This window comes from Eublepharis macularius, chromosome 2 (assembly GCF_028583425.1).
Source record: "Eublepharis macularius isolate TG4126 chromosome 2, MPM_Emac_v1.0, whole genome shotgun sequence".
Classification (NCBI taxonomy): Eukaryota; Metazoa; Chordata; class Lepidosauria; order Squamata; family Eublepharidae; genus Eublepharis; species Eublepharis macularius.
This window is the reverse complement of record NC_072791.1, coordinates 5,406,912-5,428,320: the sequence shown is the minus strand read 5'-3', so window position 1 is coordinate 5,428,320 and position 21,409 is coordinate 5,406,912. Positions and strand designations below refer to the sequence as shown.

The following is a 21,409-nucleotide window of genomic DNA, read 5'->3' as shown; positions in this document are numbered from 1 at the left end:
ATTACAGGAGACAGCGATACGTCTGCCATTAAAGACGCCTTCTCCAAAGATCCTGGCCGGCTACAGACCGGTATTGAACCTGCCATTTATATATTTATTCATTTATAATATTTATAAGTTCACGCTTCTCTCAAAAAATTATTATTATTGTTTTTGTTGTTGTTAATTACATTTCTAACTCGCCCTTCCCGCAAGCGGGCTCAGGGCGAGGTACAACAATTATAAAAACACAATACAATATAAAACAACAGTTCGACATAAAATCAACAATTAAAGAGAACCCAGGAAGATAATAACTATTATACATTAAAAACAGATTTAAATAAACGGCAAAAACTTTAAAACAAACAGCAACCCCCCCCCCCCTACAAAATAACCGGAGAACACTTGTTTGGCCCAAACTCTGAAACTGTCCCCCCCAACTCTCTGAAAGACCTCCGTTTTACAGCTTTGCTGTAAAGAGAGGAGGCAATGAGCCTTCTTAACCTTCTTTGGGGAGGTTGTCCCACATATATAGTACAGCAGCTCAGAAGGCCCAAGACCACACAGTTGAAAAACACTCCCCAGAGAAAGGGGGCACAGAAAGCAGACCTTGCTGAGAGGAGCTAAGTCGCCGTATGAGAACATGCAAAGACAGGCGTTCCCTCAAGTACGGGGGTCTCAGGTCATGAAGGGCTTTATAAGTAAGCAGCAGCATCTTGAATTGGTCTGGAAGCCAACAGGAAACTAGTAAAGTGACCTTGAAATAGGAGTGATACGGTTCCATCAGCAGACTCCCTCATAAGACATAGGCCACTGCATTTTGCACTAGCGGAAGTTTTTGCATTATCTTCAAGGGCAGCCCCATGCAGAATGTGTTACAGTAATCCAGCACTGAGGTTACGGAACCACAAGCGAGCCAGTTTCTTAACTACATGCAGTTGAAAAAAATGTCATGTCTTGTTACCACAACCACCTGCCTCTCCATCAGACCGGGATCCAACGACACTCCGAAATGGAGTCTTTCAGCAAAAAATGACTTTCATTAATGACAGGGGGAACAAATCCCTTGCATGCAGCAGCCTTTCCAGTTAGCCTCGCTTCCCTCTTGCCTGGCTTCAACTTCAGTTTATTCCCCCTTTGACCATCAAATTCAAACACCGTCCCAAGGCTAAGAAGGGAGTAGCCAGCAGCTTACTTTAAGTGATACTAAGCTGGGTGCCACCAGCATTAATAACCCTTTCCTAGATATTAAATAACATGGAAAATAACCCACACCAGGTCCCATGAGCCTAATTCTGCAGCTCCCACGGCCACCCATTGTAAGTGATCTAATGCAAAGGAGCCTAGAACTCATGGACACCTAATGAAGTTGATGGGGAACAGAATCAGGATGAACAAAAGGAAGGACTTGGCGTGCAGAAGGTCCCAGGTTCAATCCCCGGCATCTCCAGTTGAAAGAACCAGATATGAGAGACTTCTGCATGACAAGCTGGAGAGCCACTGCCAGTCGGAGTAGACGGTACTGACCCTAGATCCAGAGGAGTTAGCCGTGTTAGTCTGTAGTAGCAAAATCAAAGAGAGTCCAGTAGCACCTTTAAGACTAACCAACTTTATTGTAGCATAAGCTTTCGAGAATCACAGTTCTCTTCGTCAGATGCAGGGAGGGTAAGAAGAAACTGGTCAGATATATAGGTGGAGAGGGGAGGGAGGAGTAGATGCAAACAGTAGCTTCTGATATGGAGATCAGTTTGCTTCTGTTAAAGAAGTCAGTTACTTCTGATAATGAGATAACCATTCACAGTCTCTATTCAATCCCAGCCTGAGTCAAATTTACATATGAATTCCAATTCAGCAGCTTCCCATTGGATTCTGTTTTTGAAAGGTTTCTGTTGAACTACAGTGACCTTTAAGTCTTTGATGGAATGTCCTGGTACATTGAAGTGTTCTCCCACTGGTTTCTGGACGTTTCCATTTCTAATGTCAGATTTGTGTCCATTTATTCTTTTGCGTAGAGGACTGTCAGTACTGACCCTGACAGTCCAATGGTCCCAGTTCAGTGTAAGGCAGGTACATGTGTTCAAAAACTTCTGAATAACAGCACTAGGAGGAAACATCTGGGGGAGGCCTTGGCCCCTATGTCCTATTTCTTGGCCCCCCAGCTCCAGGGCGGCTGGTTGGCCACTCTGTGACACAAGCCACTAGAATAGATGAACCACCAAGCTGATGCAGCAGGGTGCTGCATGGCCAGAATCGCTGCAAGGCTGCTCCGCCCACCTCACTTTCAAGGTACCTAAGCAGGACAGCTTGGCCCACTGTATTAAGGGTTGCTGAAAGGTCTAATGACAACAGCAGAAGACAGAGATGGTCCATCTGCCCCACCAAAGCCGTTTCCATCCCAAATCCAGGGCTGAAGCCAGACGGAAAAGGGACAAGGGCAGATGTGGCGGCCAACTATTTCTGGAGTCGCCCTACCCCTGTTCAATAATCTTCCCCAACGGGGAAGGTTTGAAACAGATCTGTGATTAGCTAGGACCTGCTTTCCAATATGCAGTCTTTAATAACAGTCCAGAAACTGCCTCTTTCAGCAGTTTCAGAGAAAATCCCTGTCAACAAAGAGGCTTTGATAATTCTCCAAATTAAAGGACTAAATGCTCCCCTGTAAGATTTGATGAGCCAAGAAAGACATGGATCTCAATGACAAGTAGTGGCCTTTGCGTTGCCCAGGACCTCGTCAGCATCGATCAGGAAAACCACACTGAACGGATCCAAACAACTGTGATTACACAGTGCTACAGATACGTCTACTGTATATACAACAATTAAATTGGCGGAATTGGTTGGAGAGGCGCCAAGGAATTTTGTCCGCCAAGAACTGTGCAGTAATATCACCGCTCAGTGCCAAATCACTAACATTTAGAGACTCATTCCCAGGAATTGTCAATGGCCTAATTCATCTAAAAAACTGTGCTGGATTCAGCCAACGCAAGGGTGGTGGTAAAGTAAGACTTCTTTACCTCCATCACTGCCGCTTCACAGGCTTTACAATGGATTCTATAGCACGCTCTGTCAGACTTTTCCACTAGCGACGACACACTAGGTGTCTGCCCGCATTCCTGTAAACTAGAGAACTGGAATCCTGTTAGAGGGCAGGAGAGGACAACAGCAAGCGACTCTATCTGCCGCCTGGCGGACCCCGTCTACAGCCAGGTTCCCACCAAGGCTTTCAGAGAGGCATCATTTAGGCTCTCCAGATCCCCCGTGCTCCCTGGAAGCCAGGGGGGCTTCCATCCTCTGGGAGTGGACTAACCTTAAGTGGTCCGCCACCCTTGCAGAGGTGTCATCCTCTACCAAGCTTTCAACAGAGAACAACCCAACCACAGCACAGGGTAGACATCCGAGTACTCAGTTAGATCACCAGAACCCAACTCTGTGCAGCAAATTAAATCTCCGTGTGAACTTTTTCATGTGTCAGGCCCATTACAGACACGGTGGCCACCAAGTCTTTAGTCAATCCCAACAAAACAGCCTCTGCATGGATATTGATCCCTGCCCCACCCAGGATCAACTGTCTGGTGGCCTCCAACACTGTGTTAGAGACCACTTCCACCAGGATATCCGACGGTCAGCTGGTGCCCAACACAAGGAAGGTGCAATGAATGTCTGTACTGGAAAGCAGCAGAATCAGAGATTCTGGGTGTAAGCTTTTAAGATTTTCAGGGTGTAAGCTTTCGAGAATCAAAGCTCCCTTCTTCAGGACTGTACTTGGAAAGGCTGTACTGGGAATCAACAAAAGGAGAGAGAATCTAGGAAGACAACTGCTACCCCGTTCCTTCCCTTCCATTCAGGGCTGATGTAGGACCAGGGCTTTTTTTCAGGGGGAACGCGGGGGAACGGAGTTCCGGAACCTCTTGAAAATGGTCACATGGCTGGTGGCCCCGCCCCCTGATCTCCAGACAGAGGGGAGTTGAGATTGCCCTCTGTGGAGGGCAATCTCAACTCCCCTCTGTCTAGAGATCAGGGGGCGGGGCCACCAGCCATGTGACCATTTCCTCCGAGGGCAACCCACTGAGTTCCACCACCTCTTTTCCCAGCAAAAAGCCCTGTGTAGGACTGTATACCTGGCCAGAACCAGCTGAGGCAAAGCAACGTTGTCAGAGTTGTCCAGTCAGGCCCCAATCAGGTGTCGTATTGTTTTTTTCAGGAAAAGGTCAAAGTGAATAGCAAAGTTTATTCCTACAGCTGAGGCAATGTACAATATCGTAGTGACTGACAAAATTAAATTAGAGCCTAAGGTCATAGAGAAGCTTGAATAAGGTTATATAAAAAGTGGTTGCAGAACAACTGTAGGGCTTTCTGGATGACTCATCTACCGGTAACCCATTCCAGTCTGGCTTCAGGACTGGACAAGGAATGGAGAGAATTTTAATTGCACTGGTGAACAATCTCTAGACTGTGGAGTGATCTAATCTTGAAGTCAGCCAGCCTTGGATATTAAAACACACACACACCCTAACCCCTTCTCTTCATTTTCCCTCTAATTCCTTTACTGAGACCCATCTCTCTTTCTTGGACCCTGCAATGATCTTTCCAGGGACAGCTGTAGGGCTACCTCAGCTTCTCCTCTTGCCTTTACAGAATGCAGGAAGCATCTACAATGTACTCTCGATGCCGAGAAAGAAAATGAAAACGCACTTACTCCAGGCAGCCAGCTTTTGCTTACAAGAAACTCACCCCAAATTTCTGTACAGACTGAAAGCATTTACTTTGAAAAAAGAACTAATTTATACATGCCAAGAATCTTACATATCTAGGGGGCTGCTTGCAGTTGCGAGGCTCAATCTCGTGTGATTTGTTGAACAAATAGTCCATAAACTCTTTTTCTGGGACACTTCCCATAGGGTTGAGATTTTCAAAGAACCTCTGAAAAAACAAGAATAATTTTCAGTCACATCTGCGTAATATTTCTTTTATCAACATGGACATTTCAGTCATCAGAAACAGCTCTACAAGCTTGCCTTATTAAAATTTAAACCTCAAAACCTGCCCGGTTGCCTCCGGCAAGCAAAAGACTGTGTGTAAGAACCCCTCTCTTTCCCTTAACCGTGACAGGCCAGCTGCTTTGCATGGTTAGACAGAAAACAACAGCAATTCATGCCCGTAAACTGGTGCAACTCACAATCTTTCTGTCACCTAGCATAGCCTGAGCCATTAAGTCTACATTATGACTTTCAAAAACTTTAATCTATCCGCACTTTTGGACCAAGATGGCTACTTGCAATTATTGTATACTCTACAGAATTATCTGAGGCTCTGGTGTATATCGTGAGACTTGCTGAGAACACCTGACATTTTCTCAGTGGTATCAGAACAGCAAAAGACGCCTGGGGGCCATTGTGACTGCAGAGGTCAGGCATTAAAGCTCGGAGGTGATGTGGGCTCTTGCCAAGGGTCTGGGAGCCAGCTCGGGAGACCCATTCATCCAATTCACGAATTATTTCAAGAAGCAAAATGATGTCCACCAAAACTGGCTGCTGTTCTTGACTGGGCTTCCCCAGAACGCAAGTGGAACAACTCCATGTTCAGTTCACTCATTAAGGCCTTCAGCAAATACTGCTTGGAATAAGCCTCAGCTTCACATTTCTGACTGCCATCATAGTCTCAGCAGAGCAGCAAAATATCAGTGTTCACCTTCTTCTGCATACAGCACAGAACTTGGAGTGCATATGGATCACTAAGTCTCGCTAATTACCCGTATATCTGGTTCAACCCGTAAACAGTAAGGCTGGTTTTGATACTGCTGGATTTCTCCTGTGATCTCAGCCACTTTTCTCCTCTTACTGAAGTTGATTAATCCTTTCCCTTGTCTTTTAAGGAAGTCGGGATTCCCTTCTTCTGTATGTAGAATATTAGTTAAGTATATTCCTAGTTGGAGGGGAGGAAAATGAGTTTAGACTTGCCATTTTCATGTCATTTTGTTTTTTTGCCCACATAAAGGAAAGTTCTGTCCCTCTCCAGTCTTGCTCAAGTTTGTTTGTCCGTTGTATTCAGATTATCAACAAGAAAAAAGATGAACTTTTAAGAGAAACATAAAATGGAGAGCCTGTATCAAATCACTGATTTGGTTTCGGCTTTTGTGGTGACATGACTCTTTTTTTTAATTAGGGAGGACATTTGCATAAAACTGCAATATTTGGCAATTTTCTATAATTGTGGAGAGAAAATTAAAGGAAGTATGGAACTGTATGCTAAAAATATTTTGGCAAACATCTGAAATCTCCAGATTTTATCTCTCCAAATGGGGCCCATAAGGCAGTAAAAAATTAAAAAGACATTAAAAGTCAATTTTAAAAACTAAAGTTGTATGTGTGTGTGTGTGTATGTACACACACTGTATGTGTATATGTATGTACACACGCGTGCGCGCGCGCGCGCGCGCGCGCGCACTCACACACACAGGTAGTTAACAAACAGGAAACAGGGTAAGGGAACACCAAACATAACAAAAATGTCTTCCCCCATTGGCAGAAAATAATAATAGAAGGGGACAGACAAATCTCCTCAGGGAGGGAGTTCTAAAGTTTTGGCACCACAAACAAGAAAGGCTCTTCTCAGGCAGCCACCAGTCTAGCCTCAGATAATGAGGGCCCCTGAAGCAGGGTCCCCAAAGATGATGGTAATAGTTCGGTATGTGGTCCTTAAGGAACACTGGTCCCCAGCTGTATAGGCCTCAAAGGTCCAACAACAGCACTTGGAACTGGGCCTTGAAGCAATCTGGGAGCCAACACAGAAGGAACAAGACTGGAGTGGTATAGTCCTCTGACCCACTCCAAACAGCATTCTGTACCCAACGGCAGCTTCCAGGCACTTTCAAGGGCAGCCCCACGCACAGTGCATTGCAGTAATCTACTCTAGATGTAATCAGGACATGCACCGCTGTGGCAAGATCTTTTTTACTCCGGGCAGGATGCAGCTGGCTCACCAGCTGAAAGAGGTAGAAGCCATCCGCCGCCCCCTGATTATCCAACAGGCGGCCCAAGTATACATATAATGGCCATATTACAGCTGCCAATTCATTTTTTGCATATATTACAAATCCAAGAAAGAAAGAAAATTATTCAGCACATTCACCACAAACAGTAGCGCAGAAAGCTTCACAGGAACTTTTACGGTTTAAAAGGAATGACACAAACGGTTCCTTCCTCTGGGGTGAAACTTACCAAAGAAAGGCACACAGGGCGGGTTGATTGCCTTCAGCTTAGCAAGGTATTTTTTAAAGTGATCTTTACTCAACTCCACAGCTTCATCCAAAATTTTCTTTTTTCTCTCCTGTAATGCCTGATTTAACAAAGAGGAAATTATGCATGTCTATCTTGCAGGATATTTATTTATGTTATTTATATCCCACCTTTCGCACTGAGACTCAGTGGATTACACAGTGCAAGTTAATAAGATCGATAATTGGGACATTTGATAAAACAATATAACAGGATATGCTTTGCAGGAATCTCAAAAGAATCATAAATTCAAATACATATATGTTTCTCTTTAGCCAGAATGCTGTGAAATTTCCACAGTGATTATTGTTAGATCCCTACTACCACACATTGATTATCCTTGACTTCAAAATACACTTTACATGGGACTACTATAAATTATTTCCTTTCTTCCAATTTCCACTCTGCCTATTTGATTGTTAACCAAATGTTCTTTTTAACCCCTAAGGCCTGCCAAAGCTACTTTTCATGAAAAGAAAATGAGGGATCACAACCCTTGGCAAAGCATAACACAGTTTAGAAGTTTGTAATACAAGACACTGACAATAAAATGATTATAAACCAAGAATCAGGTTGGCAGATCTCCAAATAATCAGAAAGGGCCATGTTTTCCCTTGGACCAGGAAGATTAGAGTCCAGAGACACCTGAAAGGCCAAAAAGGGTTTCAAGGTATAATCTTTCGAGAGTCAAAGCTCCCTTCTTCAGATACAAGTTGGAACGGAGATCTCTGATGGTGGTGCCTCCTTTTCAAGGTGTCACTTCACTCAAATCTTGCCATTCTACTGCAGGCCAACCCAGCTAGCCACATGAAACCATCCCCTTCATTTTTGCAAAGCACTCCCCTCCAAAAACAGAACTGTATGTGCTCTCTCGCTCTCTATTTCTCAATTGCCATTAGATGGGGACAGCTTTAGCTTTAAAACAGCTGGTTACATATGCATACACTTAACACCGCTGCCAAGACGTACCTCAAGGGTGTGCTCCAACCTATACACAGAGGAAGAATTGATTGCACTGACTATCTCCAACACTCCGTTAAAATTATTCAGGTCTTGGAAAACTTGCAAGATCTCTATAATTCGGCTCAACACAGCCACTCGCTCTTCAAAATTCTCAGTGTCCACGATACACCTTAATCAGAAGAGAGACAGAAGCCACTGACTTTTGGAAAATGATAATGTTGACTTTATTTTTCTAATTTGTATCCGTCCCTTCTCCCAGAGTTGTGTACGGGAACTTTGATCCTTACAACCACCCTTGAAAAAGTGACAGCGAGCAACTTGCCCAAAGCCACCTCGTGGTTGAGTGTGGACTTGAACTCGGGTCTCCCTGATTCCATGCTGCTCTATTCTGACTGATATAGTCTGGGTCTCCCAGCTTTTAGCAGCAAAGAAATTAACTAGAACACAAATGAAGACTACAACTGCAATCCTGAAGGAAGCACCTGCACCATTTATATTATACTAGCAAGAGAAAATGGAGCGCAGGAATGCTGCCGGGGCAGTATGTCGGGCCCAGGAGTGCTCCTGCGCTCCACAGCAGGCAGGTTTCGATCCCAAACGGGCCTGATGGGCTGAAATTGGCCCACTGCAGAACACAGGAGTACTCCAGGGCTCGTCATGCTGCTCAGCCTGACTGAGACCGAATTGGACCCATTTGGACCCAGAGGGACGGGCCCGCCTTGCCTAGGCTTCCAACCACGGTGCCGGCCTGCAGAGGGACAGGCTGCCTTGCCTGGCCTTCCCTTCACTGGCCTTCCCCTGAGCGGCATCAGGCTTTCCTGCAGGCCATGGAGGCAGCGAAGAGGCAAACCGTTTTGCCCCGACTCACTTCTTATCCTCGTAAACTGCACCTACGCAGATAAGAAGTGCGTCATCGGCAACATGGTTTGCCTTTTATGTCTTAGGATTTTTTTACAAATATGGATGGCTAGCCCTACAGATCATGGGTCTTCCTACTTTTGCGCATAAAACATTTAGCATACAAATATTTCTGCTGACAGGGACAAGAAAAATAAAACAGGGTTAACATACCTGTAACTTATGTTCATCGAGTTCTTCTGTGCTGACACACATGGGGGACTGCGCAGGCGCAGGCCAGCCGCCGGAGAATTTTCTAGAGCTTCCATGGCTCCGAAGGGGCCGTTTGTCGCGCGCCTCAGCGACCGTTTTCCCGCCCAAACGGTCACGTGATCCTCCAGCGACCAACGGCCCCTTCCCTCAGTTCTCCCTTGCCGCCGCTTGACCAACACACTTCAGCCATAACACCTTAAAAACACCAATTTCCGTTACAGCCAACACATTATTGTGCATTGGAGTTCACAGCGGGGTAGGAGGGAGGGTTGTGTGTCAGCACAGAAGAACTCGATGAACATAAGTTACAGGTATGTTAACCCTGTTTTCATCTTCGTTCTTCTGTGCCTCCACACATGGGAGTGTACCAAGCTTCACACAATAAGGAAGGCGGGGGTGAAGTCCAACACAATTTTATTGAACAAACAAGAACAACAATAAATAGATATGCATATATACATCTATGTAAAAATACTGTGTAAGGACACATAAATACTCAATATATACATATATACACACCCCCAGGTACATATATACACACTTTCACTCAAGGGTACCCAGCAGGTACGCCAAGAAAGTCATTCCTAAACTCCCTTAGGAAAAAAGGGAGTGTAAGACAGCCCTGGCCACAGATACATCCTGCTCCGCATTGACATCAACGGCGTAATGCCTGACAAAGGTGTCTGCAGAGGACCAAGTGGCTGCTTTACAAATGTTAACCAGGGGCACCCCCCTGAGGAGTGCCGAAGAGGATGCTTGGGACCGCGTGGAGTGGGCTCTGACATGAAGCGGGCAAGCCACCCCTGCCAGGGAATAGGCCTTGCTAATGGCCGTCACAATCCACCTAGACAGGGTCTGTGAGGAAGCCCTGTTACCCTTGTCCTTGGCCCCAAAACATACAAACAGGTGAGGACAGGTGCGGAATTCCTTTGTCCTATCCAGGTAATAGGCTAGGGCCCTCTTCAAGTCTAGGGAATGGAGGGCCTTTTCCCCCTTAGAGGAAGGTTGAGGAAAGAATGCAGGCAGTGAGATATCCTGCGAGAGGTGGAAGGCGGACACCACCTTGGGCAGGAACCCGAGGCAGGGACGCAGGACCACCTTGTTGGGATGAAACACAAGAAAGGGAGGGTCAGACCGCAGTGCAGACAGCTCACTGACCCTTCTGGCCGATGTGACGGCCACCAAGAATGCTACCTTGTAGGATAGCATATCCAAGGGGCATGTAGCCATAGGTTCAAATGGAGGCAACATGAGACGTGAGAGCACCAAGGACAGCGACCACTGAGGCACTGGCGCCGACACAGGTGGGTAAAGATTGTACATGCCCTTAAGGAACTGGCGGGATTGTGGTTGAGAAAACACCGTAGCACCCTCAACTCGGGCGTGAGCAGCTGATATCGCTGCCAAGTGTACCTTGAGGGAGGACACCTTCAAGCCCAGGCCACGCAAGTGGCACAAATACTCGAATACAACCCCCAAGGGACTGCTGTCAGGCACCACTCCTCTGGCAAGTGCCCAGAGCTCAAACCTGCGCCACTTGGCCGCATAAGCGCGCCTAGTGGATGGCCGACGGGCATTCAGGAGGACCCTCTGTACCTCGTCAGTAAAGCCTACAGGGGAGGAACGATCCGCCAAGCTGTTAGGTGCAGCTTCCTGGGATCGTGGTGGACCAGGCTCCCGTTTAGGAGAAGGTCTTGCCGAGGGGGCAGACTCACATATGTCCGTTGGGACATCCGCAGGAGCTTCGGGAACCAAACCTGCCGCGGCCAGAAGGGGGCCACTAGGATGCAGTCCGTCCCGTCCTCCTCTATTTTGCACAGGACCCTGGGAATCAAGGGGAACGGAGGAAACATGTAGTGCAAGCCCTGCGTCCACGTAAACTGGAAGGCATCCCCAATAGAGAGGGGGTCGCTCCCTGCCCTGGAACAGAACGTGTGGGCCTTGGTGGTCGCCGCAGTGGCGAACACGTCTATCACTGGATGACCCCACATCTGGAAGATCGGCCCAACGCACTCTACGTTCAGTTCCCACTCGTGGTCCAGTAAAGGGACCCTGCTGAGGGCATCTGCCCGGGCATTGTCTGACCCAGCCACGTGTATAGCACGGAGCGACACGCCGTTCTTGATAGCCCACTGCCAAGTGAGTGTGGCTTCCCGGCACAGGGCCATGGACACTGTGCCCCCCTGCTGATTCACGTAGTACATGGCAGTCGTGTTGTCCGTCTGCACCAACACCTGACGATTTCTCAGCAGTGCTGTAAGAGACACAAGTGCGAAACGAATGGCCCTTAGTTCAAGCACATTGATATGGAGGGTCTTTTCCCTGTCAGACCAGACATCTTGCACAGACACATCACCACAGAAAGCCCCCCATCCCAACAGAGAGGCATCAGTGGTAACCGTGATGTCATGGTGTTGATACCCAAAAGGGGTCCCTCTAAACAAGTTGTCATCAGACAGCCACCAGTCCAAGGAGGAGAGGATGACCCTCGGGATAGAGAATTTGAGGGACGGAGGGTGCAGCAGAGCATCGTACCTCCGCACAAACCAGTTCTGGAGAGGGCGCATACGCAGCCTAGCGAAAGGCACCACAGAGGTGGCCGCTGCCATATGCCCTAGTAAGCACTGGATAGTGCGCACAGACTGGAATCGGTTCCTTTTAAACATGGACACTAGACCCCTTAGGGACCGAGCCCTCTCCAAGGGGAGCAGGGCCTTACCCTCCACAGAGTCTAACAGTGCACCAATGTAGGACACCTTGCAGTTGGGCACCAGTTTGGATTTCTCCAAGTTCACCAGGAGCCCCAGGCGTTGGCAAGTGCTAAGTACCAAGCCAATGTCCTGCACCAGCCTAGACTCCGATTCAGCCACGATGAGCCAGTCATCGAGGTACGGAAAGATGGTACAGCCTTCTTCCCGTAGGAAGGAAACCACAGGGGCCACACATTTAGTGAACACTCGTGGGGCAGTGGACAGGCCAAAGGGGAGCACCTTATACCGGAAAACCCTTTGCCGGTAAACAAAGCTCAGGTATTTCCTGTGCTCCTTCCGTATGCCCACGTGAAAGTATGCGTCTTTTAAGTCAAGAACCGCAAACCAATCTCCCTGTTTCAGCAAGGCGATCACAGCCGCCAACGTAACCATTTTGAATTTGGTCACCTTGAGGAAGGCATCAAGGCCCCTCAGATCTAAAATGGGACGTAAGCCCCCATCCTTCTTCGGGACTAGGAAGAACCTAGAGAAGAACCCCTTTACAGAGTTCTCATAGGGCAATTCTTCCACAGCCCCCTTGGCCAAGAGCGACACGATCTCCGCATCCAGCTCGGCCATAGTGTTATTGACAGCTGTCAGGGGTGAACTGCATCTGGGCAGCTCAACAAACTCCAGCCCGTATCCCAGTTCAACAATAGTTAAGACCCATGAGTCAGATGTTATTGACTCCCACTCAGAGAGGAGTGGACTAAGTCTGTCCGAAAAGTTCGGGGATACGGCTGGCGTGACCCATCAGTATTGCCTCCCGGCGCCCTGCTGATCTCTCTGCTGGGCCGGTTGTTGTTGTTGTGACGGGCGAGGCTTGAAGGGCCGACGCCTCCTCTGCTGTTGTGCGGGAGGGTATGGCCGCTGCTGGTAGGCAGGATACGGTTGGTAGCCCGGCCGCTGATGTTGGTACCTGCCCTGGTAGTGGTAAGGGCCGGACCGGGGAGCGTACCGTGGCCTGGAGGAGGGCTTGTCCGCTGGAGCCAGACCCAAGGACCGCGCCGTCTGCCTGTCCTCTTTTTTCTTTTTCAGGGTCTCGTCGGTGGACTTGGAGAACAGCGAGTCCCCTTCAAAGGGCATGCTCTCCACCCTGGAACGCACCTCCTGGGACAGGGCCGTAGACCGCAACCAGGAGTGGCGCCTGAGGACCACCGCCGAAGCCATCCCCCGAGCAGCAGTGTCAGCAGCGTGGCTCCCGGCATTCATCTGCTGCTTAGACAGCCGGACAGCCTCTGTCTGCAGCAGGGACACCACAGCCTTCTGCTCAGGAGGGAGGTCCCGGGTATAGGATGCCAACTTCTCCCAGAGGTACAGCTGGTACCCTGCCATGATGGTCTGGTAGTTGGCAATCCTCAGACCCAGCGAAGCGACGATGTACTGGCGCCTGCCCATGGCATCCAGCTTCTTGCCCTCTTTATCCGCAGGCACCGAGGAGTGGCCCGACCGTCGGGGGTTGAACTCCTCTGTGACCAAGGAGGAAGGTGGAGGGTGTTTCACCAACGCCGGCCAGGTGCCCTGCTTGATCTTGTAAAGCTGCTCGATGCGCTTGGATGTTGGCGGTTGATCACAGGGCACCTGCCACACCTTCTCCACAATCTCCTCAATACCCTCAAGCATGGGGAAGCCAACGTACGCCGGATTATCCCCGTAAATACGTTTGAGGAGCTTGTCCTTGGTCTTTGGGGCTGCTGAAGAGATGTCCATCTCGAGAGCCTTGGCCATTCTTGCCATCTGGTCGGCGTAGATGCGAAGGTCCTCGAATGGGGAGTCCGCAGATGGCACTAGCTCCTCAGGTGGCGATGGTTCGGACCAGGACTCCGACTGGCAGCCGCCAAAGCTCTCCACATCCTCCTCATCGGAACCGAGCTGGGATTCCGGAACCTGGAGCGGAGGGGGAGCCCACGTCGACCTCGACGTCGAAGGCCTCGGTTCCGATGCGGAGAAGCCTGCAGGTGCCCCTTCCCACTGGCAACGGTATGGCGAGGGGAGGTAGGAAGCCTGTCGATGCCGGGACGCAGTGGACCGGACTGATTGGACACTGTCCCCGGAACCATGCCGTTCACGACCGACCGGAGGTGGAGACGGACAGACAGGCGACGGACGGCTCCGATGAGGAGACGGGCTCGGTTCCAGCCTCGGCGACCGAAGGGGAAGCGATGGTCGGCTCCGACGGCGCGGGCTCGGCTCCGGCCCCGACGAGAATTCCGCGGGCACCGTCTCGAAGGCCATCGGATCCGGCACCGGCACGGAGGTGTCCTCTGGCTCCGGGGAGCCCAGATGAGGGGAAGGCGTGTGAGGAAGCACGATGACCTCCTCCTGAGGAGCGGGACGCGGCGACCGGTGATGCTTGGTCTTCTTCTTCTTCTTCGATGGTTCCGAAGAAGACCTCGGAACCGACGCGCTCCTCGCCTTCGAAGGGGACCTCGGCTTCGACCTCTTAGGCTTCATCGGAACCGATCCCGTCGTCGGTTCCGACCGGGGACTCGGTACCAGGATCCTCGGTTCCGAAGCTGGTCTCGGATCCGACCTGGTAGATGACGCGCTACGGGGCGGCCGCACTGGTCCCTGCGCTGGAGAAGCCGCTCTCGACGCCGAGGCACTCGGGGGACGCGGTTTCGACCCCGACCTCGCGGAGGCCACTGAGCCAGCTCTCGAATGCCGTTCGGCAGAGGGGCTCGGGCCGGCCTTGGAAGAGGGCAACGGAGCGCCTCCGGACATGACCTTCTGCCACAGTGAGGAATTAAGCCGGGCCTTGCGCTCATGCCGGGCCTTGCTGGTGAAGCCCTGGCAAATTTTACAGGCCGTCACATTATGGGTCTCCCCCAAACAGAACAGGCACAGTTCATGGCCATCGGTCTTGGCCATTTTTGTGTGGCATTGCAGGCAATGCTTGAAGAGAGCCTTAGAGGCCATCTTCAGGGGCACGCGAAAGGAAGGTCAAAAACAGTCCGAGTCAAATTACCAAGTCCACAACAAAGTCCAAAACGAGATCCGAAGAATAGTCGAGGTCACGAAGTCCGAAGTCAAAAGCCAAGCAATCAGTCAGAATAAAGCACGAAGCACAAAAGCACAGAGCAACGAAGCTCACGTTCTCTCCAAGCGGCGGCAAGAAGAGAACTGAGGGAAGGGGCCGTTGGTCGCTGGAGGATCACGTGACCGTTTGGGCGGGAAAACGGTCGCTGAGGCGCGCGACAAACGGCCCCTTCGGAGCCATGAAAGCTCTAGAAAATTCTCCGGCGGCTGGCCTGCGCCTGCGCAGTCCCCCATGTGTGGAGGCACAGAAGAACGAAGATGAACTACTGAAATGGGCAGAAAGACTATTAAAGTTTTTCTTTCGCTTTCTTTTGTGTGTGTGTGGGGGGGGGGGGGAATAATCAATGAATCTGGAAATGATGTGGCATTCCACAACTGTATTTGGGTGACGATGGCTGTGACCCTACTGAGAAGGGCTTGGGGCTTAACAACTAATAAGAAATCAGCATTCTTTTTGAAAGTGAAATGTCAGCAGCAAGAAGGACTAGCAAGGCCTTCAGTCCGGTTCCATCTAGATACCAGAACCACCCCTCCTCTTACTTTTCAAACCAATGAGTAAGGTTTGTTGTGTGCCGGATCATTTTCAGTAGATTAGGAGAGTTAATTTCTTTATCTTCTTTTGTCCACACACTCCCAACCAGTTCTGATGGCTGAACAGCCCTGAAACATAAAAACATAAATATAAGATGCTGAGGGGGAAAAAATCTTATTACCAAGGCTTCTAACTAGGGGACTGATCTTTTAACATCATTTCTGTCATCTCCTTTTAGCCCCAAGAACTGTTTCATGAGACTTTTCTGAAGCTGCATTCTGTTCTTATGCCCTGGCTGGGTTTTTAATTAACCACTTTCATTGAGTTGTGTTTCTATAACGCTTTATTTTGTAAGCTGCCAAAAGCAGGTACTCTAGAGAAATGACCTTGACATTTTCTAAAAACATAAACAAATAACATTTAGATGTGAATTTTAGATGAGTAGCCAGGTCTGCAGTAGAATAGCAGGGTCCAGTGGCACCTTAGAAACCAATGAGATTTCCAGGGTATGAACTTACGAGAGTCAGAGCTTCCTTCTTCTAACGTGAAACCAGGGCTTTTTTTCATCTGGAACACGGTGGAACGGAGTTCCGGAACCTCTTGAAAATGGTCACATGGTTGGTGGCCCCGCCCCCTGATCTCCAGACAGAGGGGAGTTGAGATTGCCCTCCGCACCGCTCCAGCGGTGTGGAGGGCAATCTAAACTCCCCTCTGTCTGGAGATCAGGGGGTGGGGCCACCAGCCATGTGACCATTTTCTCCGAGGGCAACCCACTGAGTTCCACCACCTCTTTTCCCAGAAAAAAAAGCCCTGCGTGAAACCATGATGACGTGGTCACTGACTGTGACCCCTTATTGCCAACTTGGATCTTCTAAATTTGAGTACTGAAGTACATTCCATTACGCTACCCCTTATTTTTTAAAATGGTGATTTATAAAATTACACTACCTTTTTGTGTAATTTATACAAGAAAATAAATAACGTAGGAGGGATCAACCAAAAACTATGAGTATAGAAAAAGAAACTAGGACGTTAGATACTCTTACACATATCTTTTCCTTTCAGAAATAGCCCACTGTTGTTTTGAGCCCCTCGTGACAATAAGATTTAACATTCAGATAGCACTTCAGAGTGTTCAAGGAATTGCACATTTATCTTCTCATTAATCCTTAATGTAGGACAGTGTTATTAAATAGAGCCGAGAAGTAATTCAGTGACTTCCTGATTTATACAGGAAAGTGTTTCGTTTATACCAAGTCAGGTCCAATCTTCTACACATCAGGTGGCTAATCTCAGGCAAGCCAGTCTTTCTCAGCCTGGGTACTGGAGATCCTTATATCTAGGGCCTTTCGCGTGAGACAGATGTTTTACCTCGGAGCTACAGCTCCTCCCAATAACAACAACAACAGCGTGTTTCAGGGCAGGATCTAGGGTTCCCAGCGCCCAGGACAATCCAAGTGTGGCTGCCCTTGTGTGCACGCACAGCGCGTGAACGCTCCCAGCGCTGCACCAGGGTGGGCGTGCCGCCAGCTGAGCAGCGGCAGTGCCGGCGGTTGGGAGGCCGCCTGCGCCACTCGCCTGCCCAGCTGAGGGGGCAGCCAGCTTGCTGCATGCTCTCTGTCCTGCAGGTGGCCTCCCTGCTCTCCGTGCCATTCACCTGCCCGGCTGAGGGGGCGGTCTGCTTGCCGCACGTTCCCTGTCCTGTGGGACAGGCGAATGGTGCGGGCGGCCGCTCAGCCACCCGTGCTGCCGCCAGCACACTCACAGCGGCTGGCAGCTGCACCCGGTGCCCCCTCTTTGGCAGCGCCGGGGGCAGACTACCCTGTCAAAGTGTGAAGATAACTCTGGCAAGATTCAGACATTGTCAGATCATTCTAATCTGAATGACAGCTAAGTCATATGATCGTCCAAGGTTGCAAGGTTGCATCAGCCAGATGTGCTGAGTGCAAAGGTAAATGCTGATTGGATGTAAGTTATATAAATGTACTCTGTGTACAGTGTATTGCGTGCCTGCATAGGTATCAGAGTCTGGCGAAGCACTTTGCCGCTCTGAGTTGTAAAGGCTATTGGACTGTATATATATATCTGTAAGTAAACCTGTATATAGTTCACCTTACTTGGTGTGGTCTCTGCTGCATCTAACCTGCTAGCCAGTAAGCTGCTAGAAAGCTTTGCGTCATACCCCCCCCTGCCCCGATCTAGCCCTGGTGTGTTTATATATCACCATTCTGGATAGAGCAGTGAACAAAGTCAGTGTTATTATCATCCCCACAACACAGTTGGGGAACTGGGGCTGAGAGGAGTGGCTGACCCAAGTGCGATTCAAATGAGCAGAGTGCTGATTCACAACCCAACCACTTAACCACTATGCTACAGCAGCTCCCTATAATGGCATTAAGAACATAAGAACGTAAGAGAAGCCATGTTGGGTCAGGCCAATGGCCCATTGCTCCACATCAACCAAAAAGAGTTTGCATCCATGAATGCGGTAGGCAAGGTGTGCTCTGCAGTCCAAACGGTGTGGTACAAAGTCCCAGCAGCCCAACCAAGCAGCACTTTACCTGTAGAGATCAGACTCCAGGAGAGTCAGCTGCCGAGCAATCTCTATAGGGTGCAGTGTCATGAGATCAAATGTCTCAAACTGGCGACTGATATGCCACTCAATTGGGGGTGGGGGGCTCTCAAACGTTATGTTGTGGCTAACACCGTTTGCATGAGCTTGTTTTTTCCTCCTGATAATCTTTGCAATGGATTCCACCCACTTTTTCATGGATTTGCCTGGAAGACAGAGACAGATTAGGCAGACCAGGCAGACGCTTTATATTTATTTTAAGCACAGGTGCTAAGGTAGATATTCATTTACTAACGAATGTAAAAAGCATGAACTAGAACAAGCATCAAGAGGATATATGCAGTAAATATAGCAAAAGATTACAAAAGCAGGAATGTGGCACATACTGGATGTGCTATGTTACACTGATCCCCAAAGTTAACATAACGTAAGCTTGCAGGATATGCTGCCGGGGGGGCGGGGGTGGGATTTTAAATACACAAATGCAAACCAAGCATTTACAAACAGTTACACTATCAGACACATGATCACCAACCAGTCATAGTTATACATTCAGTGTCAGAAGTCTTTATCTGCATCTTTATGCATAACAAACGCACACATGTTTGACTGGAAAGACAAAATTACATATTACACTGTACATGTGGTTCTTCTACAAAGACCTAACATCCAGAGATGAAATAGCTGTGTGTGAAGTTGCTCTTAACGTAGTACTATACGTATTTATTTATTTATCTACATTATTTATAGTCTCAGTCTTTCTCACTGAGACTCAAGGCAGATGACACAGTGTGAGTCAATGCAATCGATAGCTTAGACGTTCAACGGACTGCAGAAATCTGAATACAAACACAAACCTGAATACAGAGCTGACACAAAACCTAAAGAATTAGACATGGAATATCAAATGATGCAAAAGCTACCCAGTAGGTACAAAAGTATAGTTCGCAACCCCTGTCCTTTAACCAAAGCACCATAACTATTTGCTTACGGTACATCTTTCCAAGAGGCAAAACATGTAAGCAAACAGATCGCATTCCTGCAATTCAATGATGTTGTAAAGCAGAAAGTAGGAAAGGAAACTGACATCATGCCACTGGATTGCAGCACATGTAAATACCATTGTCTTTGGCCACAGCAGGAGTCAATGCAGCCTGCGCAAACTCTCAGAATTAACAATAACAGAAAAGCTAGATGTGAGAAATCAGGCGGTGATTTACAAACCAGCTTGGACAGAGCATCTGAATTTAAACTAACTCAAATCGCGTACCTCTTACACCTGAAATGAATGTCTCCAATCTATCAAGCAGTTCTGGATCTCTCTCAAAATCATAAAAATGGTGCTCTACCCAGTGCCGGAACACATTTAATACCCTGCAAGTGAGAGAGAAGAGGATGAAGTTTAGTTTTATTAACCCACAGACTAAAACAGAGGGATACTGCAAAAAGGGATACAGCGTATGATCCCAGAAACTTCAATGTTAATTATTCTGTCCATCCTCCAAGTAGCTCTGGGGGGCATACATAGTTCTCCTGCCCCACTTTACCTTGTGATGTAAGTTAGGCTGAGAGGGGGGGCTAAGGCTAACCATGTTTCCTGGCTGAATGGTGTGACTTCCTCGAAACAACAGAGAAGTGCCTCCTCTGTTTTAACAAACGAAGCTCTCCACAGACCAAAAATACTCCATTTTTACTCATTCATTGGGTGCAATCCAAATATTTCTTTTTCCAGAGATGCATTACTTGATAGAAACGTTATTGTTTTTGAGCTCAGGATGAGTTATAGATTGTAGCTGAGAAAACAACTGGAGCTGCCCTCCAGTACTGAAACATCCAGTTCCCTGTTTTGTTTTCAAATGGTTAAACCACCAAAGAACATATGAATCCTTCAAGGCACAATTAATTTGATACATCACGAGAGGGAAGAAAAAAGGACTGCCAATCAGGGGTGTGTCATTCAGTACATCCAGTCTGAAAATATACCTGAATAATACCTTATCACTATTTTTTGGGTATATCTGGGAATCCCAATCATATCCAAGGTTCTTGGATACACTGGTAGTCATTGTCCCAAATAATCACAGAGCTATTCAGGAATAGCTGGGGCAGCAGCTTGTTTTTCTCCTTTTGAAGGTTTTCTGAGCAAAAGGACCTGGGGAAGATCTCAGGCAAATGGCATTGCACATTAGGGGAGCCCAGCTGTTTGCCCAATCAAAGCAATTATAGCCTGCAAGCTGGCTTCCTGGCTGTAGCTTCAGAGCAACATGTTTTGCAAAGTTCGTTTTTGGCTGCTCGGCTCTGTCTGTGCCTTACTTCTGTCCTGCTGCTAGGTTGGTTCTGCTGTGATTCTTTGGATTTACATTGGTTCTCTGTTGGGTTTTATTGGTTCTTTTTGCATTGGGGGGGGGGCTTTTGGTCTGCAGTTGCTTCTGTGCCCTGGAGAAGGTATTGGATTTCCCCCCTATACGAAACCAAGGAGATCAGCTGGAGGCCCCTTGTTCAAGGGCCCACAGAATTAGACCCCTTGACTCAATCAAGTGGAAACTTGGCAGGTCTTTAAAAGATAGGCAATTTTGGTGTCATTTGCAAAATTACTGCAATTTTGGTGTCATTTGCACACAAAAAACAGCCTCTCCAGACCCCTGAAAAGATTCCCACATAGGCAATAACGGAGCTGAATAATTTTGGAATCCCGAAAAAACAACAACTGGATCCGAATACAAAACCGGTCTTGGAAGATCCGAGTATCAGGAATATCAATGTCTATGACCGTCTCAATACCCAAATCTGAAAATACTGATTTTTTTTTTTAAATGCACATCACTACTGCGCATGACTTTTGCTGCAGCTGGGGAAAGAGAAGGGGATCTTTGGCATTTCTAGCAGGAAGGGAAGTGGAAAGTAACCCGCAGAGGGCTCCCGTCTCCCTTAGGTCTCTCTGTCTCACGCATACACCCCCTACCTCTCTCCCTCCTGCAACTCTGCTGGAAATTCCAGGAAATCCTGTCCCTAGTAAGCCTGACTAGGACGGATCCATCAGAGAGAAAGCAGCAGCCCAGGCACCTGCTCATCGTCCTTGCACACAGCTCCTGCAGAGAACTCCTTCCTCCCATCTTCCAAATGCCACTGCTGAGGCCATCGAGGGAAGGGGAAGCAGAAGCCGTGCTGCTGTCCACTTGGCCTGGGC

General features: G+C 48.4%; 1 protein-coding gene across 1 annotated transcript in view; it reads right to left on the bottom strand.

The window, feature by feature from the left end:
• Nucleotides 1-21,409, bottom strand: part of SOS2 (SOS Ras/Rho guanine nucleotide exchange factor 2) — a 64,399-nt gene that overhangs the window by 8,527 nt on the left and 34,463 nt on the right. The window contains exons 13-19 of the mRNA XM_054971777.1: nt 19,493-19,596; nt 18,212-18,428; nt 15,659-15,778; nt 8,226-8,388; nt 7,200-7,317; nt 5,732-5,904; nt 4,786-4,902 (exon numbers count right to left, since the gene is read on the bottom strand). Of these exons, the coding sequence (XP_054827752.1) occupies nt 4,786-4,902; nt 5,732-5,904; nt 7,200-7,317; nt 8,226-8,388; nt 15,659-15,778; nt 18,212-18,428; nt 19,493-19,596 (1,012 nt within the window). The remainder of the gene's footprint in view (nt 1-4,785; nt 4,903-5,731; nt 5,905-7,199; nt 7,318-8,225; nt 8,389-15,658; nt 15,779-18,211; nt 18,429-19,492; nt 19,597-21,409) is intronic.